We start from the raw sequence: 20,300 nt of genomic DNA on the forward strand, positions 1-20,300 counted from the left end.
CTGACTGTACTAATTCACAGGGACTAAGTAATGCTGGAGTGCGAGTGGGAAGATATGAATAGAGAATTATTATGACAAAATGAGACTCGTAACGTCTACTTTCAGTGTTTGCATAGGAAGGAAACATGGTTTGTGGCCTAGACCTGAGCCTCGTGGGTTTACACAAGAATCAGACTCTAGTGGGCAACCACATCAAGAGTTCATAAGGTCTGCAAAAAAAAAAAAAAAAACTTTGAGTATTTATTTTTCCGTTACCACTAACTGTGCCACCTTATTTCTTTCCTGTACTACATAATGGTCCACTAAAATTTTGCAGACCATTATGATTCTTTACGCATTTTTTGAAAATTTAATCAGAAAAATTCTGAACTTTTGCATAAAAAGCTCAATTATCTGTAGCGGATGTTTTCAAATGCTTGCGAGTTCTTTTTATGGGCAGAAGCAATAAAATAGCAGCAATTTTGCGGTTTAGTACAAATTTCCATACAACATTTTCTGTATTTATCTGTTTATTGTTCTTTCAAATTTCATTTTGAAATGCAATATTTTTCGTGTTCCTTTTCCTATTAGATTACACGATGAAATGGATTTATATTAAATTTCCTAAATTACATATTTTTCATTTTCAGAAATTTTTGAAAAGAAGGATCCTCTTCAAAATGGATATGTTAAAATAAACTTAAAAGAAGTAAGTGCGAATATATTATATATATGTTTAAAATTCAAGAACAGAATTTGTATATATGAAGCAGTTACGGTAAAATTATGCAACAGGATATGATTAAATTAAAAAGAGAGCCGATACGTGTTCAGTAGAGGATGAGCGGATAAGATTACAAAACCCTGGTAGTTCGACCTAGGTTCAAATTCCAGAACGGGAATGACTGCACGAGCGTTTTTTGTGGATTTTGTTTACGTTGTAACGTTAATGAGAGCTAGGTTTCCTTGAAAAGTCCTCCACGGATGCAACTCTCACATTAGGCAGATAGAATTAATGTGATTACCATGATCTAAAAAATTTCAAAGAGGTGGGACGACTCTTAAAAGGTTCCCAAATCCTTTACATCCCTAATCTTTTGCATGAAAATAATGAAGAAAAAACTTTAAATATATATATATATATATATATATATATAATAATAATAATAATAAATATAATAATAATAATATTAATATTAAAAATTTTAAATTAAAGCAAAATTTGGAATCTAAGTTTAGAAAATTAAAATCAGTTTTTTAAAATAAATATATATTATTAAGAAAACACAAATGAAATTTAATGGAAAGTACGCAATTAAAATTCTTAAATCTCAAGACTCAGTTTCTCTATGATAAAGTATAACTGAGTAAAAGTTCAAGATTTTACATTTTTAAAAATCGTTTGAAGTCAAAGAAAATATAGAAGGTCCATTTCAAGAGTTAATGTCTTTTCTATTTCAAGCAATAAAGGACTCCTTCAAGAGTTAATATAGTAAGATTTAGATGGAGGGAGTATGTAATATGTAGGGAGTATTAACACGTAAAGAATTACAGTCGAAAGTCTTTAATCCGGACCTACGCATGCGCGTTTAATGTATAACCGACGGTATAAGCAAAGCTAAAATTATCTAATTCTCTATTTCAGTCGCGTTATTTCAGATTACGTTGTTCTTTAATCTTCGAATTGGATCCGGCTTATTATTTTTTGCAGACTGTTAGAGCAATTTTATAAAAGTAAGCTTGAACTTTCGATTATGTCAAATAGAATTTCCTATTCTGGAGCTGCCAAAGGATCTACAAAGCGAAAGCATGTTTCGATGTCCATTAAACAAAAAGTGGAATTGCTGCAAAAAGTGGATAAAGGCATGAAGAAAGTGACAAAGAGGGGATTTTTTTTCCTAATTATTCCGAAATCTGTTTATCAATTTCACGCTGCTCTGCGGGGGGGGAAACGTCGCGGCGCGCAATGAACTGGAAGTTGATCTGTCAGCACTATCCTCATCTTCAGAGCAGATGTTTTTATTTTATTCGGCTTATAATTCCTTACTAAATGTAGTGTTTCATCTCGATCAACTCCGATATGATTTAAATCAATTTCCTCGTCATTATAAAGATCACGAATATGCATAAAATAGTTTTCTGATTGCAATTTTCTAATTTCGACTATGCGTAACGTATGCTTTACGCATGCGCGCGTTGAAAGAAATGTTTAATATAGTAAACAAATAAATATTAAGCATTTTCTTTGTAAATTTTTATACCCTTTAGATCACAATTGCTCTTTATTTCATAAATTACGATTTCATATTTTTAATTGCATAATTTCTGCATGCCATCTTACCAGATTTAAACTGATGATCTATAATCCGGAAAAATCGATAATCCGGAATCGCCGAAGTCCCGACGAGTCCGGATTAAAGACTTTTGACTGTATAGCATTTCTCCCAGCGTATTGATCTCATGGTAGAAGTAGTTAGTACGTCTAGCTAGGTGATACTTGGAAGATCTGTGTTCGAATCCTGGCAAAGCTGATTTTTTACGTTTCCTACCCTAAGGAACCTGTTAGTCCTAGTCTATACAAAATAGTGCATTGAATTCTTTTTAGAAAATAAAGAATGTTGCAGTCATTACGACTACAATATGATACTGGTTATCCAGCTATAAAGTGGTAATCTTTTTTTTTCTGCCCCCCCCCTTTTTTTTCTTTTCTTCTTAACCCAAAGGGGCAATTTGTCCAGAAGGGTTATTAATTTCGTTTTGGCATTTTGCGTTCATTCACTATAAATAGTGAATCATTTTTTAAATTGTTGTCACCAAATATTAGAGACTGTATTATATTTAAAGAAATTAAATAATGAAGAATCTGCATGTATGTGTGTATGTTTCTCGCAATGTGATACAACAGCGGTACCTAGAGCCATTCAATTTTGAATAACGTACGTCTCCACCCGAATATGAGCATATGGAAGCCCAAATTTGGAATTTGTTTTATTATCAATTTCATGTTTTGTGAAACTTTAACGAAGTTTTGATTAAAAAAATACGATTTCAAAGCGACCAGCGGCAACACTGTACTGAATAAAATATTTTTATTTCTAGCGTGCAAGATTGTCTATCGTAAATTCTAAAGATATCCTGTTTTAAAATATTTTTAGCCCAAATGCTTTCGAAATATGTATGTGTTTGTAAATGAAAAATACACCCCTTTGGGCGTAATATAAAATCTGAAAGCTTTCAGATTTTTTTAATTTTTTTTTTTAATGTTTCTACGGAACATTAACAGAAGGATGTCAGCCGAAAACATCGATAATTGAAAAAACAGTCACTGAAAAAATGACGAGAAGTATACTTCAGTTTCGGATGCTTTAACTTCCGACACGAACCAAATATACTTGGAGGCTTTTGCCTGTATAGTGTCGAGACATAACTATTAAAAGCAAACACATGAATTTTTAAGGTTGACAGGAAGTTTAATATGGTTTTGTATTTACTGAAGGTGATGATTCAAAGGTCAGATACGTTCTGTACTTAGCAGTATTGTCAAATGAGTCACTGAAAGCAAGTAATCTGCAAAGGCATCTACATACTAAACGCTTAAGAGTACAAAGATACAGCCATTGAAATTTTCATAAAAAAAAAAAAAAAAAAAACACGGCATTTGAAATGTAACTGAAACTTTTTGTCTACTCTTATTGATATTAATAATGAAAGCATTCGTATAGTTATAGTCATTCGTGAACTATCGTGTAGCTGAAACTGGCTAGCTGTACACAACTGATGAAGAGTTAATTGTTCCATCAGACCAGGATATAGTAAGCATTACGTTTGGTGAAAATGAAAAGGAGCAGATGTATTTAAGTACCACTCTTTGATACAACAATTGGTGGCAGACTATACGAAATGGCAGATAATGTTTAAAGTGAACTTATAAGAAGAATTCAAAAAAGTAAAATTTTCGGTCTTCAGTTGGAAGTATTCACCGATTGCCAAAACGCTGCAGATCTAATTTATTTTGCAAATTTGAATGCAAAAGTTAATTCATTAAAACGCAATTTTTTTTTTTTTTTTTTTTTTTTTTACAAAGAATTACTAAAGGCTAGGTCTTTAAACTGGTCTAATCTTTAAACTGGTTAATTCTTACATCACGGGAAATAGTATTTTGTGGGAAAATTGCGTGAGCGTATGCAGTGATGAAGTTTGTGCCACGGTAAGAGAACACAGGGGGCTTTTAACTCGAATTAAAAGTATTTCCCAATGTAACATAGGTTCACTGTATGATTAATAGAAGCGCTTGTATGGAAAAACATGCCACCGAACTTAAAGTCTGTCTAAGATACGGTTAATATTAGTTAAAATAATAAATTTTAAGTCTCGTCTTCTGAATTCAAGGATTTTCGCAAATATGCGGAGAAATGGCCAGTAAACATCAGCTGCTACTTTTATCTACAAAAGTGCTTTGCCTTTCGAGGGGTAGGGTCCTAACGAGATAATTTGACCTTAAAGGTTAAGAGTTTGTTTTTTTAAATAACAATGATAATGATAAAAAAATTTTAAACTTTTTAACTGATGAAGAATGGCTACATAGGTTGGCTTACTTAACTAATACTTTCCTCAAGTTGAACGAACTGAATTTTTCAAGAAAAACAATTAAATATATTTACAGCTAAATCATAAAATCAAAGCTTTTACAAAGAAAATTGTTTTGTGGTGCTCATACTGCAAGGAAATTAATTTTGCAACATTTCCCACTTTAGAAAATTTAGTTTTAGGAAACAAACTAAAAGTTGTTCGCCGCCCAGTCAGTATAGTGGTCAGGGAAACGACTGGGCAACCATGCCTTCTCCGGGTTCGAATCCAGGAGAAGGCATGGTTGTAATTGTCCGTCCCTTCATAGGAAAGGCGATGGTAACCCACCTACTAGGTGCCTCCATAATAAAGAAACCACCACATCTGGCCTTGTATAGATTAATGAACTGGGTTACATCTGTAATTGTTCACAATCTGCCATTGGGGGGGGGAAAAAGCTAAATGTTGTTCAGTTGGTCATAAAGATATAACAACTCACTTAGCAGATCTTAAATATCAGTTTAATACTTATTTTCAGGAAGATTTTTCTAACTCTGAATGGATTCGAAATCCCTTTCAGTGCATGTTACCAAAAACTTATTTCATTTAAGCGAAAAACTGAGTTATCTCATGGAGGATTAAAAGTTGTTTCCACGAATAGAGAAATTTTTGGTTTAAAGTTCGAAATGAATATCCAGAATTGTCTGATGTAGCTCTCTATCTCCCAATTTCTCTATTTGAAATTTAAATACCGAAACAATTTAGCAGTATAAGCCACCTTTAACCTTTCGAGACGGTGTGCCTTTGTTTAAGACGCTTCTCTGGGGGCAGGGCTTAATTTCTAAAATTAGAAGTGCCGGAGCCCTATGAAGAGTGTGAGGAAGGAAAGAAAAAAAATGAATAAATAACTAAAATAGCTAATAATTAAATAATAAATTTAAATTAAGAATAATATTAATTTGATTAAATTAACTAATTAAACTTAATTAAATAATAAATTTAAATTAAGAAACATGTAAAGAGATAAAAAGAAATATAATACATTATTAAATTAATTTTGAATAGTTAAATAGAAAAAAAAAAAAAAAAAAAAAAAATATATCGGACTTCGTCTTATTTGAGGCATCGTCTGGAATTACGATTCCACTTAGATGCTAAGAAGCAGCTCAGCTGATCTCTATCTGAGTTTCCTGATTATACATAAAATATACTACTTCAAGGGATGACAGGTATCAGTCTTTTTTTGCAGCACACCAAGGAAAAAAAGATAAAACGATTAAAGCTCCACCAAGGAGAATAGTGAGAATTATAGAAACAATATGAGGGTATGGAAAGAAAATTTAACTAAAAAGTGTAGCTTTGAAGATAAAGAGGGAAGAGTTCAAGACTTCCTGATCGCGATGCTCTGTCGATATAATTCTAGCCGTCAAGCAGAAATTTTTCCTGATTACTTTTCGTAAATAAATTTTCCTGAATACAACGTGAGAATAAACATAAGACTTCTCTGTACAAGTGACAGCAGTGGTCCCCCCGTTTGGTTAAATCATTCAGAAAGTCTACAGCTCTGCAGAAGGAAATCACTAGCGTGGAATGTGCACGACCAGGGTGTCACTTTTAGTTCTTTGAGGAATACAAAATTTACCCGCTCTTATAAATTCATTGCGTATCCCGGAGAATAAGCCTTTGACATATAATTGGGGGGCTTTTCTTTCCTTAAAAGTCTCAACATCTGTGCAAGGCTTGAGTGCGATAGAAAGACAGGCTTGCATTCAGAAGTTAGAATCGGACTTTTAGACATGTTTACTATTAAAACAAAATTTCTGCGCTAAAATTGTGGTTCAGTTGCATAAAAAAGTGCCCGAGCCCTTTTATAAATAAAATTCTGGCTGAAATTATAATTTATCTTGAAAGCTGAGAAGTACCGGAGCCGGGCTCCGGCGCAATTTAAGCTCTTCCTGGGGGCGAGAGGGAGTTTAAAAAAATGATCCTACAGGATGGGGGGTTTGCGTCGCTAAGCCTAACTTTAGGGAAAAAGAATCATTAAAAAGGTTTAAGCCGTAACGCTATAATTTTTGGTACCATTTTAGATTATTACTTAAGCTGTCATATACGTTAAAATTGATTAGCCCGGGTGAAGACCCGGTGACTGATAAGTTCTGATCTTCTGTCATGTACAACAGATTTATAACAGAGTAAAATAATTTTTAAAGAGGTATCATAATCACCAAGCGCAGTTTCGGTGCCCTACTGATACCCCGAATAAATTAAAAATATTAATAACTCTTAGCGAAAATAGCAAAATATACCTTTATTTAGTTGTCGTTTGTGAGAACCTTTTCGGAGGGTGCTCTAGGTGGCTGCGTTTATTATTTATGCTGGAGTATTTATTATTTATGCTGGTAATAAGAGAAAATTGCATATCTTAAATAAATATACTAATTTTTTTACATTCCTGCCATATATTTTTCCATACTTGAGACCATTTCTTCATTTCGTTTATGAAGCAAGTTTCTTGCTTACTTTTGAGCAATTTGCGTACATTAATTTCAGTATCAGATGAAAAAAAATGACATTTCAACAACTTTTTGAATTATGAGAATATCTAAAAACAGGATCGAATCTGGGCTATAAGGAGTGTCATTAAACTTTGCTTTTCAAACCACCTCGTCTTTACGATAGTTTTGGTACATGAAATCCATTGGCGAACATCGATAAAACGGTCAACAAAAATTGCTATCATGTATTTTCAATTACGATTATCTAGTACCCAAAACTCTATTACTGATCGCTGCTTTATACGTAATTCAGTTCTCATGAAAAACGAAAGTTGTTATTCAACGAGAGTAAGTAACGATGTAAAATTAAGCTCCTTTGCATCTGACAGTTGCAGCTGCAGAAAACATACGAAAGAGATTTTCTGCACCAACTACATATGACTGTATGCAGAAGGAGATCTTATTCATCAACCAACTTATGTACATTATAGTAGTTAGTATGACTCTTTCTTGGCGAATGTCTCCAAAAGTGACCGGTATCTCTGAGAACAGAAACAAACAATGATAATGAACATCCCTTCTTTCACAAGATCGAAATTATCTGATACCATGGGACAGCCTTAAAGAGCCTTACTGTATTATGCGACTGCATATTCTTGCTTTTATAACTTCATATTTCTGTGACTAATGAATTCTTAAACATTTTTTTTTTTTTTCAGTGGTTGAGTTCGTCCCTGCAATGCTAACAATGAAAAATAACAAAGCAGAGCATCCTAAGTACCAGCAGAATGAAAGTTCATCTTCAGAGACTCTCAAAAAAAGTATATAAAATGAGCAACATGTTGGACTTCTATATATAGATAGATTATGAATTCTACGCATAGTTTTTTTTTGTTTTTTTTTTGTTTTTGTTGTTGTTGCTGCTGCTGCTGCTAATGAAATCTGACTAAATTTTTCGCTTCAGTGCAAGATGTTAGAAGAATTACCAACTGCAAACAGCCGCCAACATAAAGGCACATTTCCAGTTAACAGAGAATAGAATCAAGTTTTAGTGACATACGAAAAGCATTCATTAAAACTGTGTACATATTAAATTAACGTTACTAGAAACACTTTTGTTTATAGGTGTGCATTTTCATGTAGCTATACTTGCAAAATAAATTTCAAACGGGTTTTATGTACCTGCTCATCATAGTTTGTAATATTTCATGTACATTATTTTTCATAATAAATTACTCTCCTACATTGTCTTCTCTAATTTTGTTTGTATGGCAGAAGTCGAAAATCAAGTCAAAAAATACAATAAAATTTCAGAAATTTAATATATAATATATATATATTATGCAGTCAAGCCACAAAAATAACGAATAAAGAGGAACAAATTCTTAAATGAGTGTAATGACATTAATTGTACATCTATTGCAGCATTTGTATCACGGGAGGCATTAAAAGTATGACAAATATGAAAGCCAGTGCAAGGAAAAAATTATCTGGCTTGGAAAAATATTCCGATTTAGAACTATCCATTGTTTTAGAACTTTTACATTGCATGCAAATATGAAACTAAATCAGACTTTATACATAATTTACATGTTTCACTAGAATCAATGTACAAAAGTCATTCAAATGGCCATTTGATAGCAAGTTGTTTAATTATGCAAAAAAGAGCCACAGTTTTAAAAGCAATTTTAGCAATGGAAAGAAAAGCAAGACAAAATCATAAAAAATTCTTTAACTTTCAAATATATTTACATATATCGAATGCTAATTATACTGGGAAGAACATTGCATGAGAACTAAAAAAATTAATAAATTGCTAGTTTATTTGAAAGTTCAAAATTCCTTTTTATACAAATGGGCAATTTGCATACTTTTATCGGGAAAGTTACATAGAGATAAGCAAGAAATCTTTTTTATCCATTAATGTCTTCCTGAATGAAGTTAGTAAAAAACTGTGGTTAGCAGAAATGTATTGCGGAAAATACATAAGCAGTAAGAGATTATAATTTTTATTTTTTAAGAAATTTAAAAAACACACACGGAATTTAAAGGAACATTAGAAGTTTATGCGTGTTTTATGAAATATAGCAGCAAGTCCATTAGAGGAAATTTAAAGCAATAGCTGAAGTATCATGGCTATAAATTGTATCTGTTCATTTATTTTGTTTACTCAATGCTTTCTCAACAAACCAAAGTGCCTTTCATTGCAGCAATATCTGTTTCCTTATAAGAGCACATAAAACAGCTGTACTTAAGATAGTGGTCAGAAGCTTCCATACATTTGATAATAACATGTAGAAAATCAATTAGAATTATAAACCACACTAGCTTTTTATCTATTGCAAAATCTACTAAATTTTTATTTCCAAAGAGTACACTTAATTTGTTTCAGATATAACATACAAAAGCTTAGCACATTTATTATAAAATAGTAATTAAACCTCAGGCAAAATTCTTATTATATTAGAACCTCAGTGTATCATTATCTTTGTATCCTACAAAATTGTCGCCATTTTTGTCTGAATGATGCTCTACATGAACAGCATAATTTATTTCTATGGCACAGTAGTGTGGAAAGTGATTAAGATTGATGAACAATGGTTGCTTGAGGCAGATTTCAACCCTAGCAAGCAAACTGCTTGCATAGGTGTTTTCTTGTTTTTTTCCATATGTAATGTGAATATGAGCCAGTTTCCATTAGAAAATTCTCAACAAAGGCATCCCTCTTCTTAGGCAGATAGCCCTCATATGTTTTGATTATCCAAATAATATAATTTCTGTATTCACCATTTCCAAAACTAAGATTTTATATCATTAATAGTTCATAAATAACATTTCTGTTACATTTCATGCTGGACTTTTTTTTTTGCGGGGGAGGAATTTAAAGTGAAATACATATTTATTATTTGCATTATCTTTCCTTTGGAGAACACAGTGATATTAACACTTCACCTGCGGCATAATTTCTGAAGTCATGTTCAGAGTCTACAAGGAATACAAAGGAAGAAAATAAAAATTGAACGAAAGATTATATCGTTACCAAATCTTGCAAAGCTTTGCAAAAGATCATTTCTTATGCGCAGAGTAGAAGCAAGTGTAAACATTTCAGTATTGAAAAGTTGTATTTTCAGTTGAGACTTAGCCCTAATCAAGAAGCAAAGGGCGATGCATCATTATTTTTATTAGAAGGTAGCTTTTAATGTAGTGTATTCATGTCAAAAGCAATAAATGCTATTTATTTACAATATGTTATTTATTTGAAAAGTGTGATATTCTCCCAATTTAATCGTTTTCTAGTATTCATAATTTCTTTCCTTTATCCTATTGGAATACAACAGACTGAGGTTCCCTTATATTTGATTTTTAATTTTCTCAATATCAAAATGATTATTTTCCTTTTACAGTTGCTGAAAGCTTAATTGATATCACCACATAGCCTTGACATAGTTTTTGTTTTTCTAAATTATGCTTTTAAATTTAACATTAAAAGTATCTAATATTCAAAATTGCACAACAGGACCATAGATTCCTAAATTTATGAATTATATTAAAAGTTATTATGTAAGTCAGTGTACAGAATACACCTTTATTGTACAAACAATGTTAAGCATTTAAAATATACTTTAAAAAGAAGTATTTGGTCCCCAAAAAGTAACTGCACATGGAAAGCAAAGTCCGATTTAAAATAAATAAATAAATGAAGTTACGAATTCAGAAACAAAATAAGTAAGACTATATAGAATGAACATTATGCAGCAGTTGGCTGAATAAGAAGATTACGATTGTATGATAATGTAAAGTATCAGACGAGTTTTAGTCGTTAAGAACTTCATATAAATGCATATTGACAATAGCATAAAATTAGTGTGTCACCAGTGCTTTTTAACTTTAATATATGTAAATTCATATGCACATATTATGCTTTTAGCACTCTGCTTTTTATTTTATTCCTACTACTAGCATTACTAGTCATTATACTAATCAGCTATTAAATACAAAATAAGGCCACTGACAAATTTCTGTATTAAATATTTCTCCTTATATATACATATTTAAAAATTTTTAATAAATGCACATGTGGCTCCTTTTCTTAGAATTAAACAGTATCACAAACAAATTGTTTCAATATTTGATAATAAATATTCAAGACAAGACTTAGAACAAAAAATATACAATTTGTTAAAATAATCTAATAATATGAATGCTATAATATCAATGTTATATATAAAGACAATTTTTTTAATATGACAGTATTCATAAGCAAGTAATATTTTCTTAACAGGATTTATATTTTTGTATTCTGCAACAAGAAACGTTTCATTATTCCATCAATTATTTGTAAAATTAATTCTTTCATTTCTATATGCAACATATATTCATTTTTAATACATATTACTCTATTTAATTGCAAAATTACTCTAATATTCATTAAAAAAGTATTTTTAAACAGAAAAAACTATTTTATGATGCTAGTTAGATTTATTATACGATTATCTGAAAAATGTGCTGATTATTTTTCACCTGAAAAACATGATACAGCTCAGTGACAGACATAAAAATTACAGCATAAAAAAAAAAAAAAAAAATTCCAGACTCCTACAAAGAAAGCAAAAACAGCTTTCCTCAAAGAACACGGAAAATTTTTAAATGTTGGGTAAATTTTATATTGATGACTTGTATATGCCGAAGTATTTTGCAGTTAGCCTCAATAACACCAATGTGTTAAAATATTTTAAAGCAAGTGCTAAATGTTTGACATAAGATATTTTAAAGATAAAATGCACGAAAATATCAAACAACTTTCCCATTAAAATTTTGTCCTTATAATTTTAGTTTTCCCTACAAAAAGATGAAACTGGACTCATTAGCAAAGCCCCCCCCAAAAATTCAGAAATGCATCCCATGTATCTATTTCAATAATCCTCACAGAAGTAATCCTATGAGTGCAACAACTTTCATTAATTGTTTAATAATTAGAGCTAAATGAAAAAATCATAATAAAAATGTGCAACATATTATTAAATGCAAATTTCATAATTTACAACATCAAAAAGAATATTCTTCCTTTAAAAAATCATAATTTGATACAAGTAACTTGAAATAACCTTTGTGAATCATCTATATTTTAGTAGACATTTATATCTTTTAAATTGATAAATTAAAAAAATCTTTCAAATTTCATTGCATGAAATTAGATTTTTTTAAAACTATTACGAAAAATAATGACTGTCAAAATGCAGCAAGCATCAAAACATTTTTTACATGCAGATTATTGCAAAACAGCAATATGAATGTAAAATATACAATTACCAGAATTTAAAGGTAATGGATTATTGCAAGAATAGATAAAGGAAACAATCAGTCAGAACATGAAAATTTCCTTTCATATTCATTAAGAAGTTATTCAATTTTCGAAGTGAAAAGAGGAATTATGCAATTAAATACAGTATAATAAAATTTCAGCATAAAAATGCATTTAAATAAATGTGCAATCTATAAAATATCTTAAAAACATTATTTACATCAGAATATATACACTAAAGCAAGAAATGGTAATAAATCACCTTTTCAGTTTTAGTTCAGCGGTGCATTTGTTTCAAATGGTTCTGGCTTTTAATGCGGTACAGATACTTTTGGTGCTCTAAAAATGACTAGTGGCAATATGTCAAAATATTTTGCATGTAAAAATTCTTCTTCATGCATAAAGTGCATCTGTCATATTAAGAACATACAACCTTTGTCTTATTTGCTAACATAAAGGTATAGAAAATAACTTTTTGAGAAATTATATCATACTTAACTCAAATTTACTAAAGAAGATTCTGAAGTTCAGCAAATTTAATTATGCCACAATTACATGATAATTTACAATTTTTATAATATTTAATAATCATATCTTGGTGAAAATTAAGTAAAATCTGTCTCCTTTTTCAGAATACCCATATAGCCTCAAAGAGCACAAACTTTGAGGAACACACCAGGTGATTTTTAGAAATCCTGCTCTAGCGTATTTTTATACATAAAGTTTAACTTTGCTTTCATCAAAATAAAAATTAAATATAAAAAGTATTTATACATAAACTACATTTTAATATAATGAATTTAATGATTGCTTTAACTGCAGAGGAAAAGATTTAATAATAAATAAAATTTGAAAAAAATCTTCCAATTTCCATAACTTTCCAATAGAGTTTATAGCTCTTGATTTCTTATCACAATCACTTTAACACTGTTGGGGATTTAACAGCATGAAGGAATATCTTACAGGAGCTAAAATATATAGCTGGTTTGTAGTTTTTTAATGTACAATGTAGATGGAAAGGTTGTATGAAAACTGAGTTTAAACAGCCATACATGTTCTGCCACTTGTATTATTCAGAAATAACAGAATTAAACCTTTTTTCTTTATTTTATGAAAATTCTAATAAAAAAATCAGATGAATATCTTTTTCATAACAAAAATTAAACATTTTATATGTGTGTATGCTAACAGTACAATTAAAAGGATATCTATAGCAATGCTTCACACTTTATCTCTTTCTATCGAAATGAAATAATTAAAATTTTTTTTTTTCAAGGAAACTTTACTATAAAACAGAATGCAAAATATAGTACTCAAATTGCAATTTGAATATAAAAAGACATTTTACAAAATCAACAATCCTCCTATTATATTACTGAATGAGAAAAATAATATTAAATTATGACTTCTTTGAACAATAGTTCTTTTGAAACATTTTATTAATATAAACACAATCTTCTTTATTTTAAAATTCCTTTTGCAACATTAGGGAAAACCTAAAAATTAAAAAAGATGGGTACAACTGTACATATAACCAGTTTTACAAGAAAGGGACCTTCTACGTTCATGTACACAAAATAGCTGAGACAATGCACCCTATGCATGAAATGTATGACAGCTCAAAATGCATCATTTCATGAAGGATTAGAGAACATTAGGCACTGACAGCAGAGAGTCGAATTTGTTAATATGCAGAAAAAATCTCTACTGTCAATTTTTCTAAGAATAAACACAAAACATTAAACTCTACATGAACCAGAACTTCAAATAAATTCGGTGATATACTGGTAAAGAAGTAGAGTTTTGCCTCCAAATTGTGGCTTTACAAACAAGTATGTACATGCAGCTTTGACTAGCAGTTATATTCTGTATTCAACAATCTCTCATGAAAGGAAGTTCTAAATGGTGTTGATTCTGTCTAGTAGTCTACTTTGTACCTTTCCAATCAACTAGAATGTCTTTAGGCTTGCATCATCATCATTCGTCCGATGCCGTATAACAATGTTAGCACATCACAGGCGATATGCAACTAATGCATTTTACTTCTCATAAAAAAGCCAATGTGGCTATGAATTTCAGGACACCATACATATACAGACGTACAGTGGAAAATTCTACACATGACTATGTGAATCTTCTTGCAACAGCAAGAATCATCTAAGAAATTTTGTTTTGCATATTTAAAATGAAATGCTTTATTAAAATATTTGTTAAACATCCATAATAACATGTCTCTTCAAATCAGAAATACTTAAATTTCAAAACTGCCACAAAGAAGATGCAACAAAAAAGTGCATTTTCTGCTGGCTTGAAAAAATAAATTATAGCTATTCTCCTATAACTTCAAATTAAGGCTCTTTAATATATCTTTTAGTCTAATAAGCTTCAATCTTTAATGATTTAATAACTGAAATTTGTCATTATAATTTGTAATTTAAGACAACATCAATAGTCAACATTTGCCTCTAAAGTTGAGCATGCACATTGACTAGGAGTAGCTTTATGAGGTCAAAGCACATTCTGAGGTTAGTTTCTTTCTTTCTTTTTTTAAATTTTTTTTTTATTACATGACGACAATGAACAACAAACCAACAAACAGTGCTGGGATGGACTTTGTGAAGGCAGCGATAGATGAAACACAGTAGAATGTCACAATTCCAGCCTTGATTTACAGAACCATTCTTAAGAGGTTGTGGGCAGATATTTGACCAAAGAGGAAAGTTGACATTTGTGACACTGAAGAATTCAACAGTGAAAGGTTTATTTCAGTAACAAATAGAAAATAATAAGGACCCAATGAATGAACCATGCCACTGTCCAAATACTTCAGACTCTCTTGTCTTTTTAGGGTTTTCCCTAAAAGGTACATTGCTGAAATATTTGTTTAATAGTTCATTACATTCCAAGAAATGCCCCAATGAAGGTGAGAAGGCCATTCATAATATATCTCTGTGTACCATTGTCTGCCCCCTATGGGGAGATGGATAATCTCTGTCATATGGATGATGTGGCTGATGTCGCATATCACGTGGATCAGGCATTTCTCTCATTTCCCTCATTTCTGATGGTCCATAACGTCCACCTCCATAATCCATAGGTGGCCCACGATCATCCAATCTCATCTTCATCTGGGAATCCACTTCATCCATGTAATAGTCATGCTGTGGCCTTTCACGGTCACGGTCTCTCACAATCCCTCGTTCCCAAGCAGCACGGTCACTATATTCTTGGTCACTAAAATCCATTATCATTGGTTCTCGATGCTGTTGTGAATGGTGTGTTTGAGGATACCGATCAGGTAAAGGATGCATATCTCTGTCAGAAGGTCCGCCAATTGGAGGTCCATATCCCCCTCCACCAGCTATTCCTCTGTCACCAGGTACTACTATAGGAGGAAGTTCTCTCCTAGGAGGTGGATCGCGGGCCATCATTCTGTAATCATTTTGTGGATCAACCTCCATACTTGGAGACATTGGCTGGAAAAAAAAAAAAAAAACTGTTTTAGAAACCCTGTTTCTCTTGATTTTTCAAAAGCATTAATACATTGGGATTTATCTTTAAACTCTAAACTGACACTTAATATAATTCAGCCATTTTATAGTTTTGGAAAAGTATTATAAATTTCTCAATTTTTTTCTTCTTCTGTAGCTCTGTGTTCTTTAATAGAACAGAAGAAGCTAAATTAGTTTAATTAATTATTTAAATGCTTATTAATTAAAGCTTTAATTAATAAGCATTTAACATAAAACTTTTTAAGGACATTATAATCCAAATATTTTTCGGGTTTTGGAAAGCAGCGAGGCGAGAAGGATCTTCCAGCAAAAGTGAAATGGGTGCATGGGCAAAACAGGCCGAGAAGTACTGTCTTAGACTCCAATAGTCTTAGACTGTCTTAATAAATAAAAAATCTTTTATTGATATTTGTTATTTTAATTTTACTTAGACAATACAGATTTACAAATTTTAGCTTCGCATGACATGTGTCCAAACAGTTATCAGGTTCATTTTGTTCACAACCATGACCAATCACTTATTATGGCACGCCAGTGTTTATTTGATAGGATTTCTGCATACTGATAGTTCCAACCAAGTCAATCACAAGCTGCAGAAATTTTTTGTAGCTTTTTCCATGTATAGTGTGATCAAATACAACCCTTTTCTTTTACATAATCTTTCACAAAATCATTTTTCCCACAGCAAATAGCTCGTGAATGTTTTGCCATAATTAATTAATTACCAGTTTTACATTATATCATCCTATACACACATTTTTATATCGTTCCTGTACAGAAAAATTCTTAATTAGCAAAATGTGCCCCATATGCAAAAAATAAAGTCATGTACGAAATTTCAGCATTTTGGCAAGAACATTCACAGAGATATACTTATACAGTGAAGAGGAGAGGCTGATTGTAAATTAAAATATAAAAATGCTTACAGCTAGACTGCAGATGATGGGATGCAAAATTCATCACAAGCATATAAAATATGGCTCTTAGCTTTAATTTTATTTATAAATTTACAAAACTATGCTTCCTGAAAATCATATCCAGGCACTGAAAAGTGGTTTAAGTAAGCATTTATATGTAATTTCATATCACTGTGGCCCTTTATGATAAAATTCTGAAATTTTATACATAACATTATTAGTGTACGAGCCACATTTTGCTAATTGAGAATTTTTATGTATAGCACCATAAAAAATGTAATTCTTTTATGGTGTAATGTAAATTTTTTTATTTCTTTAAATTTAATTCCTTCAAAATTTTAATTGATTTTCTAAAATTCTGTATTTTTTTTTACATAACTTTTAATTTACATTATAATAGGGAGACTGGAAAGTAATGTTATTTCTGCGCTTGTCGACAACAACATGCTAAGAGCAGAAGTGGAAGGAAATCCATGTCAAACACTCTTAACCAACCTTGGCCGACCATCCAAGAACATTTAAAGCAGAATGGAAAAATAGGCAAAGCAGGTGTTTGAGTCCTCCATAATCTGTCTGAAAAGAACAAATCCAACCTATCCATCACATGCAAAGTATTGCTTCAATGGCACTATAACAGAACCGTTTTTTGATCATTTGATTAGTGGAGACAAAAAATTAAGTCCTATATGATAATCCAAAACTCAAAAGGTAGTTTTAATAGGGGTTACAAAGGGTTTACATCCCGAAAAGGCACTTCTGGATGTTTGATGGAGTATTCGCGGAAATGTTCACTTTGAGTTGCTGAAACCTGGACAAACTGTTAATGCAGACCTTGTGAACAATTGGATGGAGTGAAACAATCTTTAATTGAAAAATATCAATTGTCAACAGAAAAGGCATCATTCTGCAACACAACAATGCAAGACCATACTGTGCAAGATGAACACTGGAAAAAATTAATGAATTTTGGTGCCATACTCACCCACCATACTCAGCTGATATCGCAGCATTGGATTTCCATTTATTCGGATCCCTACAACATTTTCTTAGTGGCAAAAAATTTGAAAATTTGCATGATGTCCAAAATGTTCTCTGGAGATATTTTACTCAAAACCAAATTAATTTTTATCTGTATGGGATTGAAAATCTGCACATTAGATGGCAAAAGATTGTTGATAATGAGGGTGATTATATTATTGATTAAAAATAAAATCTTGTTAAAAATGTGTTAATTTGAATTTAATGTAACAGAGTGACATTACTTTCCGGTCCCCCTATTATGTCTACAATCACATTTAAGGAATAAAACCAAGGTCAATGTTTTGGGGACACCCTGTATATAACTGTGATAATATATCAAGGATTCTATGGTATCTTATTTAACCTAAAAATATGTCTCAATTATGAAAGCAATTAAAAATCACTCATCGCAGCCTTGCCGCAGTATGCATGGCAAGAGCTTTATTAGTGCCTGAACATGTTGAATAACAGATGATTTACATTTTAGAAATTTTGTAACTATATGTCAGCCATAAAAAAGATTCTTTTTAGAGAAAATCTTAAAGCTCTTCTTGCTAATATTATTAAAAGTATTCTTAAAGAAGTAATAATATTTGTTATTAAAAATGCAGGAAAATATCACAATCAGGAGACAGCAACTTTAGAGTTCAAATTCAAGTAAGTTTCGCTCTTTTTTGCGAGAAACACTCACCACTTTGGCTTTAGTTTTATTATGATCTCTTGAAGGATAAAACACAAAATAACATATTCAAATATACACTGTATACATTAAAAAATGTAGTAAGTTTTTTTTTAATGATTTTGATGCTTTCCATGGGGCATACCCATGGGATGAATATTATGTTTTAGTTATAAAGTGCCCTTATAAAATGAGTCTATTAAGGCTTTGCTAAGCTTTCCTTATGCACCAGAAATCTGAAGAAGAAATTTTTAAAGACCAATTGAATTCCTTTTCTCCATTAGCCATGTAATCTTACAAAAAGGCTAATATATGAGACTTACTTCATCTGAATGTCTAGGCCTCCTTTCAGTTTCAGATCTGTAATTGATGCCAGGTGGTGTAGAATTATGCCTCAGAAGTCCAACTCCACCTCTAGGTTCTTCAAGTCGCGGTGATGGATGAGGGGAAGGAATTGGTCTGGGGACAATAGGGGGTGGTGTTTTATTTGGAGGATGAGTGGCTCTCCAATATGCTTCAAGAAACTCTGCAAGATGTTCACAAGCTTCTTCTAACTGGTTTTCATCCAAAATCACATCAAACATTTCCTGTAAAGTATTGGAATTGCTTAGAAAGGTTAGCCATAAAATTTTTAATTAAGTTTAATTTTATGACTGAGCTAGCCAAAATAGCAGTTTCATTATTTAAATTAATCGGATTCCTACTTTAATATATGTTATAATTATTTCAAGCTGTTAACCAATTTCTCTAAAAGTATTATTTTTTTTCTTTTAATTTTAAAACACTAACATTTACAAGAAAGTTATACAAATATATGAATTAAGGAATCAAATATTATTTATTAGCAATGAAAATAACTGTTTAATTGTAACTTAGCTTAGCAAAAGATCCAGCACTGTTTGATAAGTCTTTAATCCGGACTCGTCGAGACTTCGGCGATTCCGGATTATAGATCATCAGTTTAAATCTGGTAAGATGGCATGCAGAGATTATAAAATTAAGAATATGAAACAGTAATTTATGAAATAAAGAGCAATTATGATATAAAGAGTATCAAAATTTACAAAAAAAAGCTTAATATTTATTTGTTTACTTTATTAAACATTTCTCTCAACGCGCGCATCTGTAAAGCATACATTACGCATAGTCGAAATTAGAAAATTGCAACCAGAAAACTATTTGATGTGTACTCGTGATATTTATAATGACGAGGAATTTGATTTAAATCATATCAAAGACATAATACATCGAGATGAAATACTACATTTAGCAAGGAATTATAAGCTGAATAAAATAAAAACATCTGCCCTGCAGATAAGGATAGTGCTGACAGATCAACTTCAGTTCATTGCACGGCGCAACATTTCCTGCCCCTCCCCCGCAGAGCAGCGTGAAATTGATAAACAGATTACAGAATGGTTAGAGAAACAAATCACCTCTCTGTCACTTTCTTCATGCCTTTATCCATTTTTTGCAGCAATTCTACTTTTTGTTTGACGGACATTGAAACATGCTTTCGCTTTGTAGATCCTTCAGCAGCTCCAGAATCGGAAATTCTTTTTGACATAATCGAAAGTTCACAAGCTTACTTTTATAAAATTCCTCTAACAGTCTGCAAAAAATAACAAGCCGGATCCAATTCAAAGATTAAGGAACAACGCAATCTGCAACATTAACTGAAATAGATAATTTTAGCTTAGCTTATACCATCCATTATACATTAAATGTGCATGCGTAAATGTATTATGCGCATGCGTAAAAGTATTACACGCATGCATGAACGCATTATGTGTTGACGCATGCGCAGAAAGTTTGTAGCTTTGAGGTCTG

General features: G+C 31.3%; 2 protein-coding genes across 9 annotated transcripts in view; one reads left to right on the top strand and one right to left on the bottom strand.

Annotated features, from left to right (window-relative positions):
- CalpC (calpain C) overlaps positions 1 to 8,285 on the top strand; it is a 159,458-nt gene extending 151,173 nt beyond the window's left edge. For all 3 annotated transcript variants that reach the window (XM_085811133.1, XM_085811134.1, XM_035367714.2), the window contains 2 exons: positions 630 to 688; positions 7,760 to 8,285. In XM_085811133.1, coding sequence (XP_085667259.1) covers positions 630 to 688; positions 7,760 to 7,786 — 86 coding nt within the window. In that variant the 3' untranslated portion in view covers positions 7,787 to 8,285. The remainder of the gene's footprint in view (positions 1 to 629; positions 689 to 7,759) is intronic.
- Positions 8,286 to 8,338: 53 nt separating this feature from the next.
- Positions 8,339 to 20,300, bottom strand: part of Ca-beta (Calcium channel protein beta subunit) — a 392,782-nt gene continuing 380,820 nt past the window's right edge. For all 6 annotated transcript variants that reach the window (XM_085811130.1, XM_085811131.1, XM_085811132.1 and 3 more), the window contains 2 exons: positions 18,794 to 19,057; positions 8,339 to 15,818 (listed from right to left, as the gene is read on the bottom strand). In XM_085811130.1, coding sequence (XP_085667256.1) covers positions 15,279 to 15,818; positions 18,794 to 19,057 — 804 coding nt within the window. In that variant the 3' untranslated portion in view covers positions 8,339 to 15,278. The remainder of the gene's footprint in view (positions 15,819 to 18,793; positions 19,058 to 20,300) is intronic.

This window comes from Stegodyphus dumicola, chromosome 2 (assembly GCF_044657685.1).
Source record: "Stegodyphus dumicola isolate Sdum_Otavi_A_Nest chromosome 2, ASM4465768v1".
NCBI lineage: Eukaryota > Metazoa > Arthropoda > Arachnida > Araneae > Eresidae > Stegodyphus > Stegodyphus dumicola.